This window comes from Erpetoichthys calabaricus, chromosome 14, assembly GCF_900747795.2.
Source record: "Erpetoichthys calabaricus chromosome 14, fErpCal1.3, whole genome shotgun sequence".
NCBI classification, from domain to species: Eukaryota; Metazoa; Chordata; class Cladistia; order Polypteriformes; family Polypteridae; genus Erpetoichthys; species Erpetoichthys calabaricus.
Genome location: NC_041407.2, coordinates 45,597,554 through 45,615,564, shown reverse-complemented (window position 1 = coordinate 45,615,564; position 18,011 = coordinate 45,597,554). Strand labels below are relative to the sequence as shown.

Below are 18,011 nucleotides of genomic sequence, written 5' to 3'. Positions count from 1 at the left end.
AGGAAATTAAAGGTACACAATACAGTGACACATATTACAGCCACATACAAGCCAGTATTACTGACAGAGAAAATTAAAGGCATATTACCGACGAGCACGCCTGTATTACCGCCAGAGAAAATGAAAGGTATATTACGGACGTACAAGCCAGTGGACGTACAAGACAGTATTACTGTCACAGAAAATTAAAGACACACAATACACGGCGGCAGCCCACGAAGAACGGTCAGCTCAGCAAGTAAACATCAACAAAAGAAAGGCTGAAAGAAAGAAAAATACGACCAACAAACAGATTGAGGTCAAGGTCCCTTGCCATTTAATATAGACTGTTCCTACTAATGTTTATGCACTACTGTTCTAGCGCTCGTTATTGTAACGGGCTAAATGACTAGTATATGCATAAAAATACACGCGCAGATACAGTAGTACGTAACAGAGGATCTGTCAAATAATATAAAGAGTACACAAACTGATTAGTTATTTGCAACAACAAGCAGTTGAACAGGTTTACCTAATAAAGTGGCCGGTGAAAATATATGCACACACGGGCACTCATATTTTATATATATATATATATATATACATATATACAGTGATCCCTCGCTATATCGCGCTTCGCCTTTCGCGGCTTCACTCCATCGCGGATTTTATATGTAAGCATATTTAAATATATATCGCGGATTTTTCGCTGCTTCGCGGGTTTCTGCGGACAATGGGTCTTTTAATTTCTGGTACATGCTTCCTCAGTTGGTTTGCCCAGTTGATTTCATACAAGGGACGCTATTGGCAGATGGCTGAGAAGCTACCCAACTTACTTTCTCTCTCTCTCTCTCTCTTGCGCTGACGTAGGGGGGTGTGAGCAGGGGGGCTGTTCGCACACCTAGACAATAGGGACGTTGCACTGTGTGCAGCTGCTTCCTGATGGACATGCTGCACGGTGCTTCGCATACTTAAAAGCTCGAAGGGCACGTATTGATTTTTGCTTGAAAAACAAACTCTCTCTCTCTCTCTTTGTCTGCTCCTGACGGAGGAGGTGTGAGCTGCCGCCTTCAACAGCTTTGTGCCGCGGTGCTTCGCATACTTAAAAGGCAAACAGCCCTATTGATTTGTTTGCTTTTGTCTCTCTCTATCTCTGTGACATGATCTGCTCCTGACAGGCATTCCTTTGAAGAGGAAGATATGTTTGCATTCTTTTAATTGTGAGACGAAACTGTGATCTCTGTCTTGTCATGGAGCACAGTTTAAACTTTTGAAAAAGAGACAAATGTTTGTTTGCAGTGTTTGAATAACGTTCCTGTCTCTCTACAACCTCCTGTGTTTCTGCGCAAATCTGTGACCCAAGCATGACAATATAAAAATAACCATATAAACATATGGTTTCTACTTCGCGGATTTTCTTATTTCGCGGGTGGTGGCTCTGGAACGCAACCCCCGCGATGGAGGAGGGATTACTGTATATGTGTATATATATATATATATATATATATATATATATATATATATATATATGCATTATTTGACAGTAAACTATTTCAACCAAAGAGTACGCGACATGTGTTTTGCCCTAATTCTGGACTCATCAGGCATACATACACACTCACGGCACCCCCTCTCAGTAATCGAACCTCGGATGTCAGCGTCAGAGGTGAAGCCTCTTACGTTGCGCCACTGCGTGTGGTTCGTTTATTTGACAGTATGTAGATCGGGGTAATTACATTCATGGCATTCGTAGTCTGAATCATAATCTGATTGTATGGGTGGTTACCTACCATGTAACACTACATACTGTCAAATAAACGAACCACACGCCGTTGTACAACATAAGAGGCTTCACCTTGTTCGATTCCTAAGAGGGTGTGTAGTGAGTTTGTACGCATGATGAGCCCAGAATTAGGGCGAAACACGTGTCACGTACTCTTTGCATTATTTGATAGTAAACTATTTCAACCATTCTATGATCTGCTTCTTGCAACTGAAAGAGGGCACCATGGCGGATGTTAGCCGACTTGCTGACCAACCACAAGTGTTACCTGGTAGGTAACCATCCATACAATCAGATTGTGATTCATACTACGAATGCCATGAATTATTATCTATACTAATAAAAGGCAAAGCCCTCACTCACTCACTCACTACTAATTCTCCAACTTCCCGTGTAGGTGGAAGGCTGAAATTTGGCAGGCTCATTCCTTACAGCTTACTTACAAAAGTTAGGCAGGTTTCATTTCGAAATTCAAAGCGTAACGGTCATAACTGGAACCTCTTTTTTGTGCATATACAGTAATGGACTGCAGCTCGCCGACTGTGGGAGGCGGGGTTGCATATCGCGTCATCACGCCTCACACGTAATCTGACTGTGAAGGAGAAAGGACGGCCTCATATGGCGGTCATTTATAAAACAGCGGACAGGCTGTGTAAAGGCAGCTTAACAAAAAAAACAGATCCTTAACAAATTGTTATTGGTATATTTTCCCTCAATTTAAAAAGGTTTTGTTTTCTTCTTAATTAAAATTTAAAAGCAATACTTCACCGCTGTGAAGCCCCTCTAGCGCTGACGTCCGAGGTTCAATTCCCGTAAGGGAGTGCAGTGAGTGTGTACACCTGATGAGCCAAGAATTAGGGCGAAACACGTGTCGCGTACTCTTTGCATTATTTGACAGTAAACTATTTTTAACCATTCTATGATCTGCTTCTCACAACTGAAGGCACCGTGGCTGATGTTAGCTGACTTGCTGGCCAACCATAAGCGTTACCTGGTAGGTAACCACCCATACAACCTATGGATGATGCAGCTTCCTTCCAAAATTATTTGCATCTATCCCTAATGTGAACACTCACAAAATTATAATGGCTGCAGACTTTAATTACGTTTTAAATCCAGAGTGGGATAGATACTCAGATACAACGGTGATAACATCTAATACTGAAAAGATAATTGCACAGTTTGTAACGGATCATAACTTACTTGACCCATGGAGATTCTTAATTCCTAACCTATGAGTATACTTCTTCTTCTACATCATTGTTACTGAAGAATTTATTATTTCCTCATAGACAAGAACTTTTTGCCCACTTTCAAATTTTGTTTAAGTATGACACTATCATTATCTTTGACCACGCCCCTCTGATCATGGAGCTTAAATTACTGCGCCCTACACACTCCTCTTGTAACTGGCACCTTAACCCCCTATTACTAGCTGATGAGAACTGTACAGAATTCATATCCAAGCAAATTGATTATTTTCTTGAGACAAAAGCATCCTCAGAGGTCTCAGGAGGTATACTCTGGGAAACTCTGAAGGCATTTTTAAGAAGACAGATTATTTCATGTCTTTCTCACGAAAATAAACTGGAAATCAAGAAGGCACCTGAGATAACCAGTGAAATTACCAGAAAAGTTGTAGAATACGGCAGGTCTCCAAATGAGGCACTCTATAGGAAAAGACAGGTTTTGCAATCACAATTTAACCCTCTTGACTACTAAAGAAACGGAACAGCTTATCTTTAAATTGCGACATCATTATTATGAACTTGGAGAAAAGGCCAATAAGATCTTAGCACAACAAATTCATAAGCAGAAGTCTGTAATGCAATAACCATCAACAACATAGATGGGGATAAAATTATTGACCATAAAAATATAACTGACACATTTAGAGTACTATAAGTCCTTATATTCTATTCAGTTTAAAGAAGATAAGACACAATCTTCATTAGAAATACAACAGCTAGATACTCTAAGTGCTGTGGAAATGGATAAACCTCTGACACTTTCAGAATTACTAGATGCTATAAACTCAGTTCAAAGTGGGAAAGAAGCTTGCCCTTATGGCTATCCAGTGGAATTTTATAAGAAAAATTCTCAAATAAGATAGCTTGACTATTATTAGCAACGTTTACAGAAACTAAAGACAAAAAATTCTACCTCAAACTTTGACAAGGATTAATAACCGTCTTTTCTAAGAAGAAGAAGGACCTACTGCAATGTGCATCAAACAGACAAATCTTTCTTCACAATAACAATGTTAAGATACTGTACTCTCCAAAGTTCTAGCCAGAAGGATCGAGAAAGTATTAAAGGTAGACGCTTAACTTCTAACCTTCGACGTTTGTTTAATATAATATATTCACCCATTATATCTAACATCCCAGAGATCTTATTATCTTTAGATGCTAAAAAAGAATTTGATATGGTTAAACGGGACTACCTATTCACACTATGACACAAATTTGGGTTCAATCCAAGCATATATGCATGGATCAAACTATTTTACAGTAGTCCAGAAGCCTCAGCTCGTATTAACATTATTTCAGAAAACTTCAAACTAGAATGTGGTACTCGACAAGGCTGCCCCTTATCACCTTTGCAATCGCCACTGAACCATTGCCTGTATACTTTCGAAACACATCAGAGATAAATGACATTTTCAGAGAAGGACTTGAACAGAAAATATCACTATATGCACGATATGTTACTGTATATATCGGACCCGCAAAATTCTGTGCCAGCAGTCTTAAAAGCATTAGCAGATCTTCAAAAGATATCTGAATTAAAAAAAATTTGAATAAAAGCGTGCTTTTTTCAGTGAGTTCTCTAGCACGTAATATTGGGCAGGACACCTTCCAATTTATCTTAGCAGATCAGTTTAAATATCTAGGGGTAAATATTACAAGTAAATATAAAGCTTGTTTTTTTAACAAATATTGCTGTCTGCATAGAAAGAAAAACAAACAAGATGTGACTAGATGGTCTACCCTCCACCTTACATTAGCAGGGAGAATCAACATTATTAAGATGACCATCTTTCCCAAGCTGCTCTTCCTATTTCAAAGCATCCCCATATGCATTTATAAATCATTTTTTAAGAAATTAGACTCAATCAAAACTTGGAATCTGAAACATCCACATATCCAAAGGCAGACTCTACAATGACCTAAAGCAGAAGGGCACATGACACTACCCAACTTTCAATTTACTACTTGGCAGCAAATATACAAGTTACTAGCCATGTGCGCCCAACTACGTTGGGCGTGTTAAAGTTGTCTGTGAAGGGCTCCCTGTTTAAATGCGGCTACCAGTCGTGAACTGGGCCCTTTGTCGCACAGCATTATGATTTTTTATAAGGGAAACAAAATTACAAAAGAAAACCCTTGGACATTGATTCGATAGGAACGGCCTACTCGGAATCACTGTCCGAATAGTAATTACGTGGTGGTGTAGGAGCATTTCTGCTTCTCTCCGTTGACAGTCCGTCTCGTTTTCACGATGCTGTCGTTTCCTCTCACAATCTCTTCTCAACCTTTCTCCAATCTCGCAGGTTGCTTTGTGGCAATCCAAAGAGTAAGGCAATATACACGGAGCAATGGTTATAAAAGGGGGACACATAGGTATCCAGGCTCTTTAAAGCATAAATAGGGATCACTTCACTGACATGTGAGCAAGCCACGGTACAACTGTGAGACACGCAGCACTCGCCGGCTACAACGTAACAATAATAATTTCCAGAACGTGCTGTTACATTGTCATTCATTTTACCCACTGTCTTTCTTTCAGTCATATGTTACGTAGGCACGTACCTTTTATCTTCGGCAATCTCATTCTCTAACCAGGCCTCAGGAGCTAACCAGCGTAACACTGTCCACCATCCCTTTCATTATTCCGGCACATTGTTGACATCCGTGAGTAACAATAACATACTAAACTGGAAGGTGGTCTACGCATGCATGGAATTCGTGGACAAACAATGATCAAGATCCAAATGAAGATTATATATAAAGATTAGTTAATTTAAAGCACAACAATTTGTTTAGTTTGAATGCCTGTGTTTTGAGGTGTGACTGGAGTACTACAGTCTTCAGTAGTATAAGCCTGGAGGAGATTCTTAATGCAATGCCTATGTTTTAGCTATCTCTCTACTGCCCTCTAGTGCTTCTTCTTCTAATTCATTTGCGGAGAAACAAAGATCAAGATCCAAATGAAGATTATATATAGAGATAAGGATCTGGACATTGACACAAATTGATGAATATCTACAAGACTGGTCTGCAATAGAAATAAAATCTTGCAGTATTTCTTTATGTTCCATGCTCTATGGCTCAGTTAATACAGACTACCATCATTACACTAAAAGTCCAATTAACCTTCATTCTCTCAAAATATGAAACCAATGTAGGAAGCACTTTAAGACAGAATAGCTTTTATCGGTTGCACCTCTGTATAACTACCACCTTTTTCCATCCCGTTAAACATATACACTATTCAATGTCTGGAAAATGTCCAGAATTAAGACACTTAAGAGATTTGCATAAATACTGTTTTTGCATCCTACGAACAATTACTCATCAAATACAACTTCTCATCAACACAATTTTTGCACCACTTTCAAGCTAGAAACTCTGCTAAACAGAACCTGCCCAATTCCCCTAACCTTCCACCTTGTTCTATTCAAGAAAAATAAATTATTTATCAGTCTTGAAGACTCGGACAGCATCTCTACAATTTATAAAAATATTTTAAAGTCTCATCCTTTCAAAGACCCCAGAGTACATTTTGGAAAGATTTGTGACTCTGTGAAGTGGAAGGCAGCCATGCACAGAATATACTCGATACGTACAAAGCATTCAGTCCTGGGTATGACGTTAAACTGCATCCAGCCCTGCAAGCAGTCCTCCAACTTGCAGGGAAATCATGGGGGATGGTGGCAGGATTGGCACTCCAGCCACCGTAAAAAAAACCTTGCACAGCTCCGAGACAATGGAAAAGACTCCTTTTTGCTATCCGCGGGAGTAGCTCTGATGCAGCCGCCCATAGGAAAACTGCTCACATCATGACGGGGATGGGGGAAAGCCCTCGGGAGCCCTATCCTCGGAAGAGTCGAAACCGTTGGAGAGCTAATGGGGTCAGGTCTGTTGGGGAACGAAGCTGGTTTGGTGTTGAGGCGTCGCCCGCTGCACGGCAGCACTCGGGTCCCAATTTGAGGCAGCCGATACAGGTAGGTGCATGGAACGTCTTGTCTCTCTAGGAAGATGATCATCTTCCTCTGCTGTTGGAGGAGCTCCATAAACTCTGCATTTCAGTGACGGCACTCTCCAAGGTGCACAGACCTGGGACTGGCCAGATCTCTGTGGGTGGATATACTTTTTATTGTTCTGGTTGCTCTGATGGCTGTCATACTCGCGGAGTAACTGTTGCTGTAGCAGATTAGCTTCTTCCGATGGTGTCCGATGTCACTGCTGTCAACGAGCATATTACTAGACTGCCTTGTCTGTTGTCTCAGTGTAAGCTCCGACCACAATGAGTGACGGTCTCGGCGAGGGAGACATTTTATTCGCAGCTTCGCTCGGTGGTTGATGGGTGCCCACAAGGAGACACTCCTCTGGTCATGGGTGACTTCAATGCAGCCACTGGCACTGACAGGGCTGGCTATAAGGATTGTCTCTGCCACATGAGTCTGGTGACCGTGGTGAAAGAGGCTCTGTGTTCCTTGAATTTGCTAAAGGTCAGGGGCTACGAAATGCTAGATCCTGGTTCCAGCACCCAGAACAGATTCGTTGGACTTGGTACACCAATACTGGTGGGGCAGTCAAGGAGATCAATCACATCCGCGTGGGCAGATGCCGGAGGCTCTTGCAAAACTGCAGGGTCTACAGAAGTGCCCATTTTGTGAAATCTGACCATAGACTTCTTGTTGCTACTCTTAGGATCCAGTTTAGGTCCAGCAGGTTACCACCCACTAGGAAAATTAGCCTGGACTTGGCCAGCATGTGCATGTGTAATACCTGCTTTAATGCATTTCATCATGAAAATGATATCAAGTATTTATCTTAGCATTCTAAATTTTCAGAAAGCAGGAATATCATGAAGTGAATAGATTCTGTATGGTGATCACTGTCTTCTCTTAGTGCGGAGGAAGTCAGTTTAAGAAGCGTAGTGATTAACCACTGGGTCGGGGAACGTAACACAAAGCATTTAATGTGCTGCATTAATTTATGACGGGGTAAATTAAGTAATTGATTAAACATTGATTTTAGGAAGAAGTTTAGTTTACGACATTCTACTTTAATTATGAAGTAAACTATGAGAATAAAGTGGAAATGTCGACTTTAATCTCAACATAAACGGCGAGAATAAAGTGGAAATGTCGACTTTGTTCTCGACATATAGTTTGTTTTTTTCTTCCCAGTATAGCTTAGCTTGAAGCAAGGTCCATATTAATGCAGTTTGCCTAAATGATGGTTCAGTTGGTAAAGATGTCATCACCAAGTTGCACTTGTTTTATTTTATTTTAATTTGGTGAATACTGTTTAATGCACCTGGGCTTGAAGTCTTGAAGTAATAGTGCAACTATCAGTAATAATACTATTATTTATTTTATTGTTATTATTTATTAGTTTAAATATTATGCAGTTTAATGATGATAAAGTTGTTTAAAAAGTCATTTTAACGTGTCAGTGGACAGAGATTGTTAACATTAACAGAAAGTGTAGTTGGTTTACAAAAAATATTTACTATTTATTCCTTTTCTAAGACATATTCGGTGCAATACAATTTTTGACAAGCACTTCTGGATATTTTACTAAGTCTAAATGCCTCTTTGTATGGTTGAAAATATGTTGTCAAAATTATAGTTTGTTTTTCAAAATTTGTTCAATAAAAAGGTTCTATATTTTGACTGCATCTGTCATGCAATGTGATACCTTCTCCATTAGTGCCACCCCCTTGAAAACTATCACTTTATGGGGCAATGCAAAACTGTATTAATAATTGTGTGCACATTAAAATGTTTTTTTTGTACAGTGTACAATACTCTTGACAGTGGAATAGGTTATTCTTAGCCAGTAATTGCAGTGGAAAATGTGGTTAACATCTACTCATGCAAGGGGAAAAAAATACCGTTGAATCCTGTGAAACCGGGATAATTTAGAAAAATACCGTGATATAGAATTTTGGTCATACCGCCCACCCCTAAGAGATACTAACAGCTGCTGATGGGCAGCCAGAAAATTAACAAATGACTCAACCGAGCATCGCTGGAGCACTCGTTAATTGCATTCCATATAACAGGAAGAGGAAACGGTGGATAGAAATTACCAATGTGGTTACATATTGTTTGGCCAAGGATATGATGCCAAACCAAATAGTGGAAAAGGAGGGCTTTAAGCAACTGGTTAAAAAGCTCGACCCAAGATACGACATCCCTGGGAGAAAATATTTTTCAAAGACATCCTTGCCTGTGATATATGAAGCATGCTGTGACAAAATTAAAATTTAATAAACTTTAAAAAGGAAAAAAAAAAAACGTTTTTTTGAATCACTAGTGGAGAAGTGCCTGGTTAACACACTGAGCACAACCCATCTTCAGAGTATTTCATGTTGAGATTGGATGAGTGAGGGTCTGCATTCTGTTCACGTAACGGGATTGGCAAAAAGGCACAGCATATGGGGAATACTTGAAATCTCTTTATTTTGTCATTAAAGCAGAACAGTGTAAACTTCATTTTAAAATCGATTTTTAATTTACTAGAGATTCTCAAACCTCATCGTAACTAAAGTAGCATGTTAAATGGTTTGTATTTTAAGTGTTCCCTGACCCAGTCAATCTTTATGTGAGAGAAGTGTTGACCAAGTGAGCTATGGGTTCATCACTATGGGTTCATTTTTTGTAAACAGTCTTCTAATCCTTTTGATTGATTGTTGAAAGAAGGAAAGGATTTGTTTTTGTAGATATGTCTTTTGTTTCCTGTGTGCTTTTTGTCTGAAAACGGACTTTGGAACTGTGCACATTCATCTTGATTACATTGCACCGAGTTTGTTTTATTCATTTAATCACTATAAACAAAGATTCACTCTTTTTTTTATTACTATTATATTTTTGAGTCTATGTCTGATGTCTCTCAACCACTGGTGCTCAGACATGAACTACTACAGTAGATGCCCAAATTAAATTGCGTCAGCTCAGGGGCCACGAGGTCTCACACAACCAAAAAGGTATACCACTTAATTTTACTCCAGGCTGTAAGTGATCGTGTTCTGTTCCTGTACGTTTACCATTTATGAGGAGCAGAAGGCCGATGAATGTGGCTAGAAAAAAAAAATGCTTTAAAATGACACTTTATAATACCATTTATTAACATTCATTCACATAAATAACCTGAAATGGCTGAGGCACACTGGGCTCAAGTTAGACTGCCCTGCCTATTATTTGGTGTTTTACTCAAATTCAAAAGCAGCAATAATTAATGGTTGGTGAGATAAGCCTTTAGTGCTTAAAAATAGCAGTATTGCCCAAACTAGCTGAATAGTGTAAATTGGTCTAGAAACCAATGCAAAGAGTTGATATTGCAGAATCACTTCACCACAAGGCTTATTTTTGTCCATTAGGGATAGCTTGCTTATCTGTAAAATTTTTACCCGATTGTGAAACATTTAGGGGGCACACCATTCAGAAAGACACGCTGGAGGGACTATGTCTCCCGGCTGGCCTGGGAACGCCTCGGGATTCTCCCGGAAGAGCTAGAAGAAGTGGCCGGGGAGAGGGAAGTCTGGGCATCTCTGCTCAAGCTGCTGCCCCCGCGACCTGACCTCGGATAAGCGGAAGAGGATGGATGGATGGATGGACCATTCAGAAAATGTATTAATGCGTAAACACTCTTGTGTGGGGTTTTTAACTGGCTAAGTGGTTAGGACACAATGAAAAAACAAATTGAAACAGAGAACATTATTACTACTAAGATGGAGTTCCCCCAACATTCTAGTAGTAATCAGAAGTTTTTGTTTTATCACTTTTTGATTACAGAGTCTCTGCAGAAACAAAGAAAAAGATGGTGCAAAGTCTACAGCATCCACCATTACCAGACATTACCTGACTGACAGATGAATCTGAGCAGCTGAAGTTGGTGGACTGACCTAGTAACATAAAGAACAACATCCTACTTAGACATCCATATAGAAAAAGCAAATAAAGGTCTCTGTCATTTCTCAAAAAACCACCAAAACAGTGGACAGCTTATCAAATTTTCTGATCTGTTGGCACACATGACGATGGTAAACAGTGTGGCTGAATAAGGAATTAAATCTCATGAAAAAGTACAAATTACATACAGACAACGGGAGACGAACAGTAACAGTTTTTTTTTTTGACTGGTTGAAAACCATCGGAAGAATTTTCAAACTTCATCATTGACAGTGCTTATGTTGTAGACCTGCAAGTGCGGAACAGTTGTCTGTTGCTCAGTTCAGATGACATAAAACTGCCAAATGAAGTGATCTCTAAATACTATTTATTTTCATTAAAATGTTGTGCGTTTGTTATAAATATGATGAAGAATGATGAAGACATGAAGATTGCAGAGAACTGAAATCTGATTTTTTTTTTTCCCTTGGACCACCTTTGTGTACATGCAAATGACTGTGCAAGTCCATCTTTGTGAGTCTTTCATGGCAACCACTTTCCTGCTTAGTTGACATATTACTTTGGTTAAATCTTTAGCCCGCCACACTCATCTACTTTGAGGCCAATGTCTGCCAAACTGGCGACACTGATTTCTTCTCAGCTACCAATTCCTCCATTAGTGCTTCTAAAAGTAAAAAAATCTCTTCCATGTTCAGAAGTTATCTGAAGTTCACAATTGTATTAAAATAAGATAATCATGTGCTCAGTTGAAAATTAACCTTACCAACACAATAAATTGACATCAGGCTATAACCATAGATTTCAGCAAACAATCTGGTAATTGTCCATTAGGACAGCATACTTAGCTCAACTTTTACAGTTTCAGTAATGTGATGAGGATATGCGGCTACATTTACTACATTTCAGTAAGTAATTATGTGTTCAGGGTTTAATGGCATGCTTTAGGGAAAAAAAAAAGTTACTCAAATTTATACTTTGTCAACTAATTCATACTTGAGTATCTCCCTTCTTATTGCAGTTATTTCCCAGTTACTTTTAAAGTGCTACAGTGACTTGAAAAAGCATTGTCCCCTTTCCAATTACCTCTGTTTTTGCTTTTTCATAACACTTGTTTCTCCAAACAAATGTAGCATGATGCAAAAGACAACCACAGTAAACATAATTTACAGTTAATTAATGTTATAATTAAGTAAAAATAAAGGAAATCGGAAAGAGACAAATACATTTTCACAGCTCTGTACTGTGCTTTAGAAAGCATAATGGAAAAAAGCTGGAAGTTGCATCATTTTTGCAAGTACTTTTTCAAGACACATGACTCAAGGACTGTCTTACCTTGACACCTTGCGCTTGTCGTGTGGGTGCAACATGGAAGCCATATCAGGATCAACCTCTGTGAGACGCCGGTGCAATTCTAAGCCATCTAGGTTTTCTAGATTAGCCTTCATACTGGCTTTGTCATTTTGCGGGCTTTCCTCATCACTGTCCACTTGCTACACAAAAACAAACAAAAATATTTTAAATAACAGACAGAAGAATACTCATAGGTAGTCAAAATATAAAAGTCAAAAATCAATATAAAAAACAACATACACATGAGAAAATACTTTAAGCAGTATAATAAGAAGATCACAAATGAATATATGCATCACAGAGATAACCAAGATCTTACCTTTATGTCCAACAGTACTTTCCATAATAGAGATTCAATGTAATAGTTTGTTCCACCCACAATGATTGGCACATTCTTTCTCTGAAATATATCTTCAATTTACTAAATTAAGGAAACTGAAATACTTTATTAATTTTTTAATTTGTTTTTGCATGCAATAAGCCCTGTGCTTTAACTTATTTCATCTAGGAATTTTAACCAATATAAATTTCTAGTAGAATTTGTTTCTTCTCAAAATAAGCTCCCTGGGAGAAATCCAAACATTCCAGAGCAGTTGAGATACTGTTTGCTTTCATTCAACCCATTTTCTCAATTAGACACCAATTACTATTGTTAATGAAAATGTTTTCTTCTTTTATTCTTAAAAAGCAACATCAGAGTGCTAATTTCTTTTAATTTACAGCCAGTTACAGAGATATGTAAATTTGTGTTCAATAAACTACATTGATGATGCTCTGAGAAAAGGAAATACCATAATATCAAAGATAGATGACATGGCACAGCAAGAATTCTAACATGTCAAATCAACATAATGGCAATAATTGCCTTAGTCAAGACTATGATCATTTGGCTAAGAAGCCACTGATCTGACTTCAGCTACACTAATCAGACTTACTCTATAAAAGTTCCAGCAGTGTGGATTGGTTTGGAACAGGACTATTCAATGCTGTGAGCCTCACAGGGTCCCTCCACCAACTTAACTCTGCAATAAACAGGGATTCTCCCATCTGAAATCAGAATACTCCATGATTTTTCTGTAATTTGTTTTACATCTTCAACTCAGGAAACTAAATGGAATGAAAAACTACAGCCACTGTGATCCTTCAGGAAGCAGGCTTCATTCACATTGCTGTCCTAGAGTGGCAGCCTAAACTTGCAGACTTCTAACCAACTGAAAGAACTATTACTCAGTTACAGTTTTTTAGTGTTCCAATTAATAGAATCCCATTTCATCTTAAAGCAGTTATGTATACACTGTCTAAATTAACTCATGTCAAAATAGTACACTATATCACTTATATTTATTGTTTTTTATAGACTCATCAATTCACAGCAAAAAGGTCTAGCTTATTTGTTTTTTGTCAATCTTTGCTCTAAAGCTACAATGCAAACGAACACTTAACACAGTTGTGCATTTTATTGCCATACATAAGAGGTGTGCAAACTTGTTAAAGTCCTTGACTACAACACACAATCAAAATATCCCATTACATATATGACCATTTTACAAATTGTGTACAGCAACATTGAACTTCCTAAACAGGGACAGATCCACACTAAGATATTCCGTAAAGGATATGACAGACAGTGCCTGATTCCTGAAGTCAATGATGGTATAGGACTTGACAAGTGGTTCCACAAAGCTTATCATATGATGGCTGCATAATGCTTGTTCTTCCATGGTTACTTTGTTGGTAATTATATCAAGTCCTTTATATACCTGTGAAGAGTAAAATAGGTTTACTTCTCTAATCTTAACTCTAAAAAAAATCACATTAAAATGAAATGTTTCAGTTACTTATTTCAACTACTAAATACAAAAAAATGCATAAATACTTCATATACATTTTTTAAATTAATGAGAAGTAACTTTAAACTCTTGTCATTCCATCTGATCCAACTTAATTTAGTTCTAAGTTGCAAACGGCTAGAAACTATTTCCATAATATTTCGTACGATGCAGGAACCAACCCTGCATAAAGTGCCAATCAACTACCAAGCACTCTCATACAGTAATCCCTCCTCCATCGCGGGGGTTGCGTTCCAGAAGCCACCCGCGAAATAGGAAAATCCGCGAAGTAGAAACCATATGTTTATATGGTTATTTTTAGAATGTCATGCTTGGGTCACAGATTTGCGCAGAAACACAGGAGGTTGTAGAGAGACAGGAACGTTATTCAAACACTGCAAACAAACATTTGTCTCTTTTTCAAAAGTTTAAACTGTGCTCCATGACAAGACAGAGATGACAGTTCTGTCTCACAATTAAAAGAATGCAAACATATCTTCCTTTTCAAAGGAGTGCAAAGCAAGCAGTCAAAAAAAAAATCAATACGGCTTTTTGGCTTTTAAGTATGCGAAGCACCGCCGGTACAAAGCTGTTGAAGGCGGCAGCTCACACCCCCTCTGTCAGGAGCAGGAAGAGAGAGAGAGAGAGAGAGAGAGAGAGAGAGAGAGAGAGAGAGAGAGAGAGAGAGAGAGAGAGAGAGAGCGAGAGACAGATAAAAAAAATCAATACGTGCCCTTTGAGCTTTTAAGTATGCGAAGCTCCGTGCAGCCTGTCCTTCAGGAAGCAGCTGCACACAGCCCCCCTGCTCACACCCCCCTACGTCAGCGCAAGAGAGAGAGAGAGAGAGAAAGTAAGCTGGATAGCTTCTCAGCCATCTGCCAATAGCGTCCCTTGTATGAAATCAACTGGGCAAACCAACTGAGGAAGCATGCACCAGAAATTAAAAGACCTATTGTCCGCAGAAACCCGCGAAGCAGCGAAAAATCCGCGATATATATTTAAATATGCTTACATATAAAATCCGCGATGGAGTGAAGCCGCGAAAGGCAAAGCGCGATATAGCGAGGGATCACTGTATACCTGCATGGTCACTCACACACACAACTTAGAGGTCATCAATCAACCTAGCCTAACCAATACATCTTTAAGAGGTGGGAAGCAAATGAGAACATGCAAATTCTACTCATATGCTACCACAGTTAAAGTTCAAATAAAGGACTTCAGAAAACATTAACTAAAATATGAAAAAAATCGAAAATCTCTTTGAAAATGTATTATGAGAATAACAGAATATATTTCGATGAACTAGGACAAATAAGTTTGCAATGAAAAGAAAGTTAGGGAAATATATTATAATTGAAAAAAGGCTGAGAAAGTAGGCTGAAAATGTTCTCTTCATTGGAAACAGGGTAACATCTCTTCCACCATGTTTCTCCTCACTCTCTCATTTCTGCCTTACAATAAAAGCAGTCAACAACTAAATTATTTAGGATCTCTGCACTGTATCCTCAGGCAAAACAAATGGCTTAGCAACACTTAAATTCACAAGTCCATAAAATTTATTTGAAGAGAAAAATTCAAACAGTTGTAATGTATCATTTAAAATATTTTTTTTAGTCTCCACCAGTAGGCTCCTTTAATTAAATTTAAATCTGATCAGCATTCACCAGCCATATTTCTCAAAATTACTAGCAAACAAAACAATATGTTAACAATGATATTTATTGTCAAATGAAAAAAATATGAATGAACTGTGGTACAACGCCTCGGAATTGAGGCTAATTTTGGGAAACAAATAAATACAAATAATTAAATGAAAAGAGTGACATTATGGTGTGGTGGGTAGCTCTGCCTGGATGCAGGGTTCAAAGAGTGAATCATGCGCCCAATCATTGTTTTAATGGAGTCTACACATTCTCCTCATGTGTTGGATTTTTTCCGGTTACTCTGATTTTTCTCCATCATTCCCAAAGAGAGACAGTGTGTGTGCATGCATAGACATGAGTAGGATCAGTAATGGACTGGCATTCATGAAGAGCTGTTTCTTGCCTTGGGAAACAAGAATAGGTCCACCCCAAAAAGTCTAATCCATGGACGCCCATCTCTCAACTTACAGGACTAAAACGATCTGCTGCTATCACCTTGATGCCAGATGCCACTGGACACCTTCAGAGGTCTAGCAGAGTTCATGCCTTGACAGGTCAGAGGTGTTTTGTTGTCAAAAGGAGTTTTAATGGTGTAGCTGATTGGTGTATACACCTGGTTTTATTGTGGTAAATTGCTACCTGATCACTGAAAATGCATGTTAAGGCTAGATACAGTATAAAGGGAGCCAAAGAGAAATAGAGACCAAAGGCAGACTTTTGAGAAGAATAGCTATAAATCATGATAAAAATTACACAAAATGCAACTATTATGTTCTGTCATGCCTTCCAAACATACTAAAACACAGATGAACATCAATCTTACAGTAGAAAAAAAAATCCAATGAAAGAAACACAAGGCAGAACCCCCAATAAGACACATTATACTGTACATACTGTTCCTTAACTTAAAATTATTTTTTCAGGTCAAGCACTACTTGAAAAACAACAAGTTTTGTAATAAAAGAAATGTTGAGTAATTACAATAGATTATTTAGAGATATTCCCAATTTGAAAGATATGCTCACAAATCTTATTTCAACCAAAGATGTCTTCTGTTAGAGTGGCAGCAGAAATTAATATCAAAGAAGAGCTCCTGATAACTGATTTTGACTTGCAACAAGGCCAAGTTACTCTGCGTGTCTTCCAGGTATGCCCACATTTCCAAAGAAATGCACATTAGATCAACTGCCCACTGCGACCATGACTGTGGGGCTGCAATAGAATAACAGTCTATCCCAGTGCTGCCAGTATAGTAAGTGGATTTGAGAATGTTACTTGTAACAAGTTAGAAATTCCAGTACTATGCTATTATTATTGTGGTTAAAATTTTTTTTTTTTTTTTAAAGCATTATCCGATGATTTACTCCTCACTTTACACCAAGCTTTGACTTATTGGTCAGACTTATGGTCATCTTATAATGCAGTCAAGCAGTTGTAATTCTGGTGGATGTGTTGTGTGGAAGGAGACAGAGGTGCAATTAATGGTGATGCACTTTCAAGGAGGAAATGAGTTGCTGGATGAGTGAACTGTGAGGAATGTTAAGAAGAGAAGAAGAAAGATAATAGGAAAAAAAATAAAGATTTACATTAGCTGAAATGTATCACCAGGGAAGTACAGGCCCTGCCAAAGTAATGCAATCTTTTCAAGATGATAGGTCATTTTTGATCTTCAGACGCCAACACTGAAAACTTTGTTAAGTATGCTGAGAGTGCATTCCTGCACCACCTACAGGGCACATAGTTGCAAATGATTTCCAAGTGTACAATACACATGTAGAAAAGAATGACAAGACTCTAATTCTCAAGTAAAACGGCCGCAAGGGATGCACAAACTACTGCATTTCTTCATGCCAGTCTCAAGCCTGGAAAAGTGGGGAGGGTTACGCCAGGAAGAGCATCCGATGTAAAATGGTGACAGATCAATATGCTAGCAACAATACAGATGTCCATACTGACAGGTTGAGGCTCGGGTTAACAACAGCCGCCACCAGTACTATTAGCCAGAAGGGTGCTGGGGGAAACTGGGCTAATGTTGGCCGAAGGAGAAGTGAGGGAAAGCATGTCCAGAGGCAGGAGGAGAGGAGGAAGGCTAGGAGAGTGGAAGTGAGGGTAGGAACTTTGAATATTGGCAATATGAATGGTAAAGTGAGAGTGTTAGCTGATATGATGGAGTGAAGGAAGGTTGGTATATTGTGAGTGCAAGAGATCAGATAGAAGGGGAGTAAGGCTAGGTGTATTGGAGGCAGATTCAAATTATTCTACCATGGTGTGGA

General features: G+C 38.6%; 1 protein-coding gene across 1 annotated transcript in view; it reads right to left on the bottom strand.

Moving 5' to 3' along the window:
- Nucleotides 1-18,011, bottom strand: part of trit1 (tRNA isopentenyltransferase 1) — a 173,310-nt gene that overhangs the window by 56,435 nt on the left and 98,864 nt on the right. Inside the window, 3 exon segments of the mRNA XM_051936335.1 lie at nt 12,246-12,403; nt 12,583-12,684; nt 13,886-14,023. Of these exon segments, the coding sequence (XP_051792295.1) occupies nt 12,246-12,403; nt 12,583-12,684; nt 13,886-14,023 (398 nt within the window).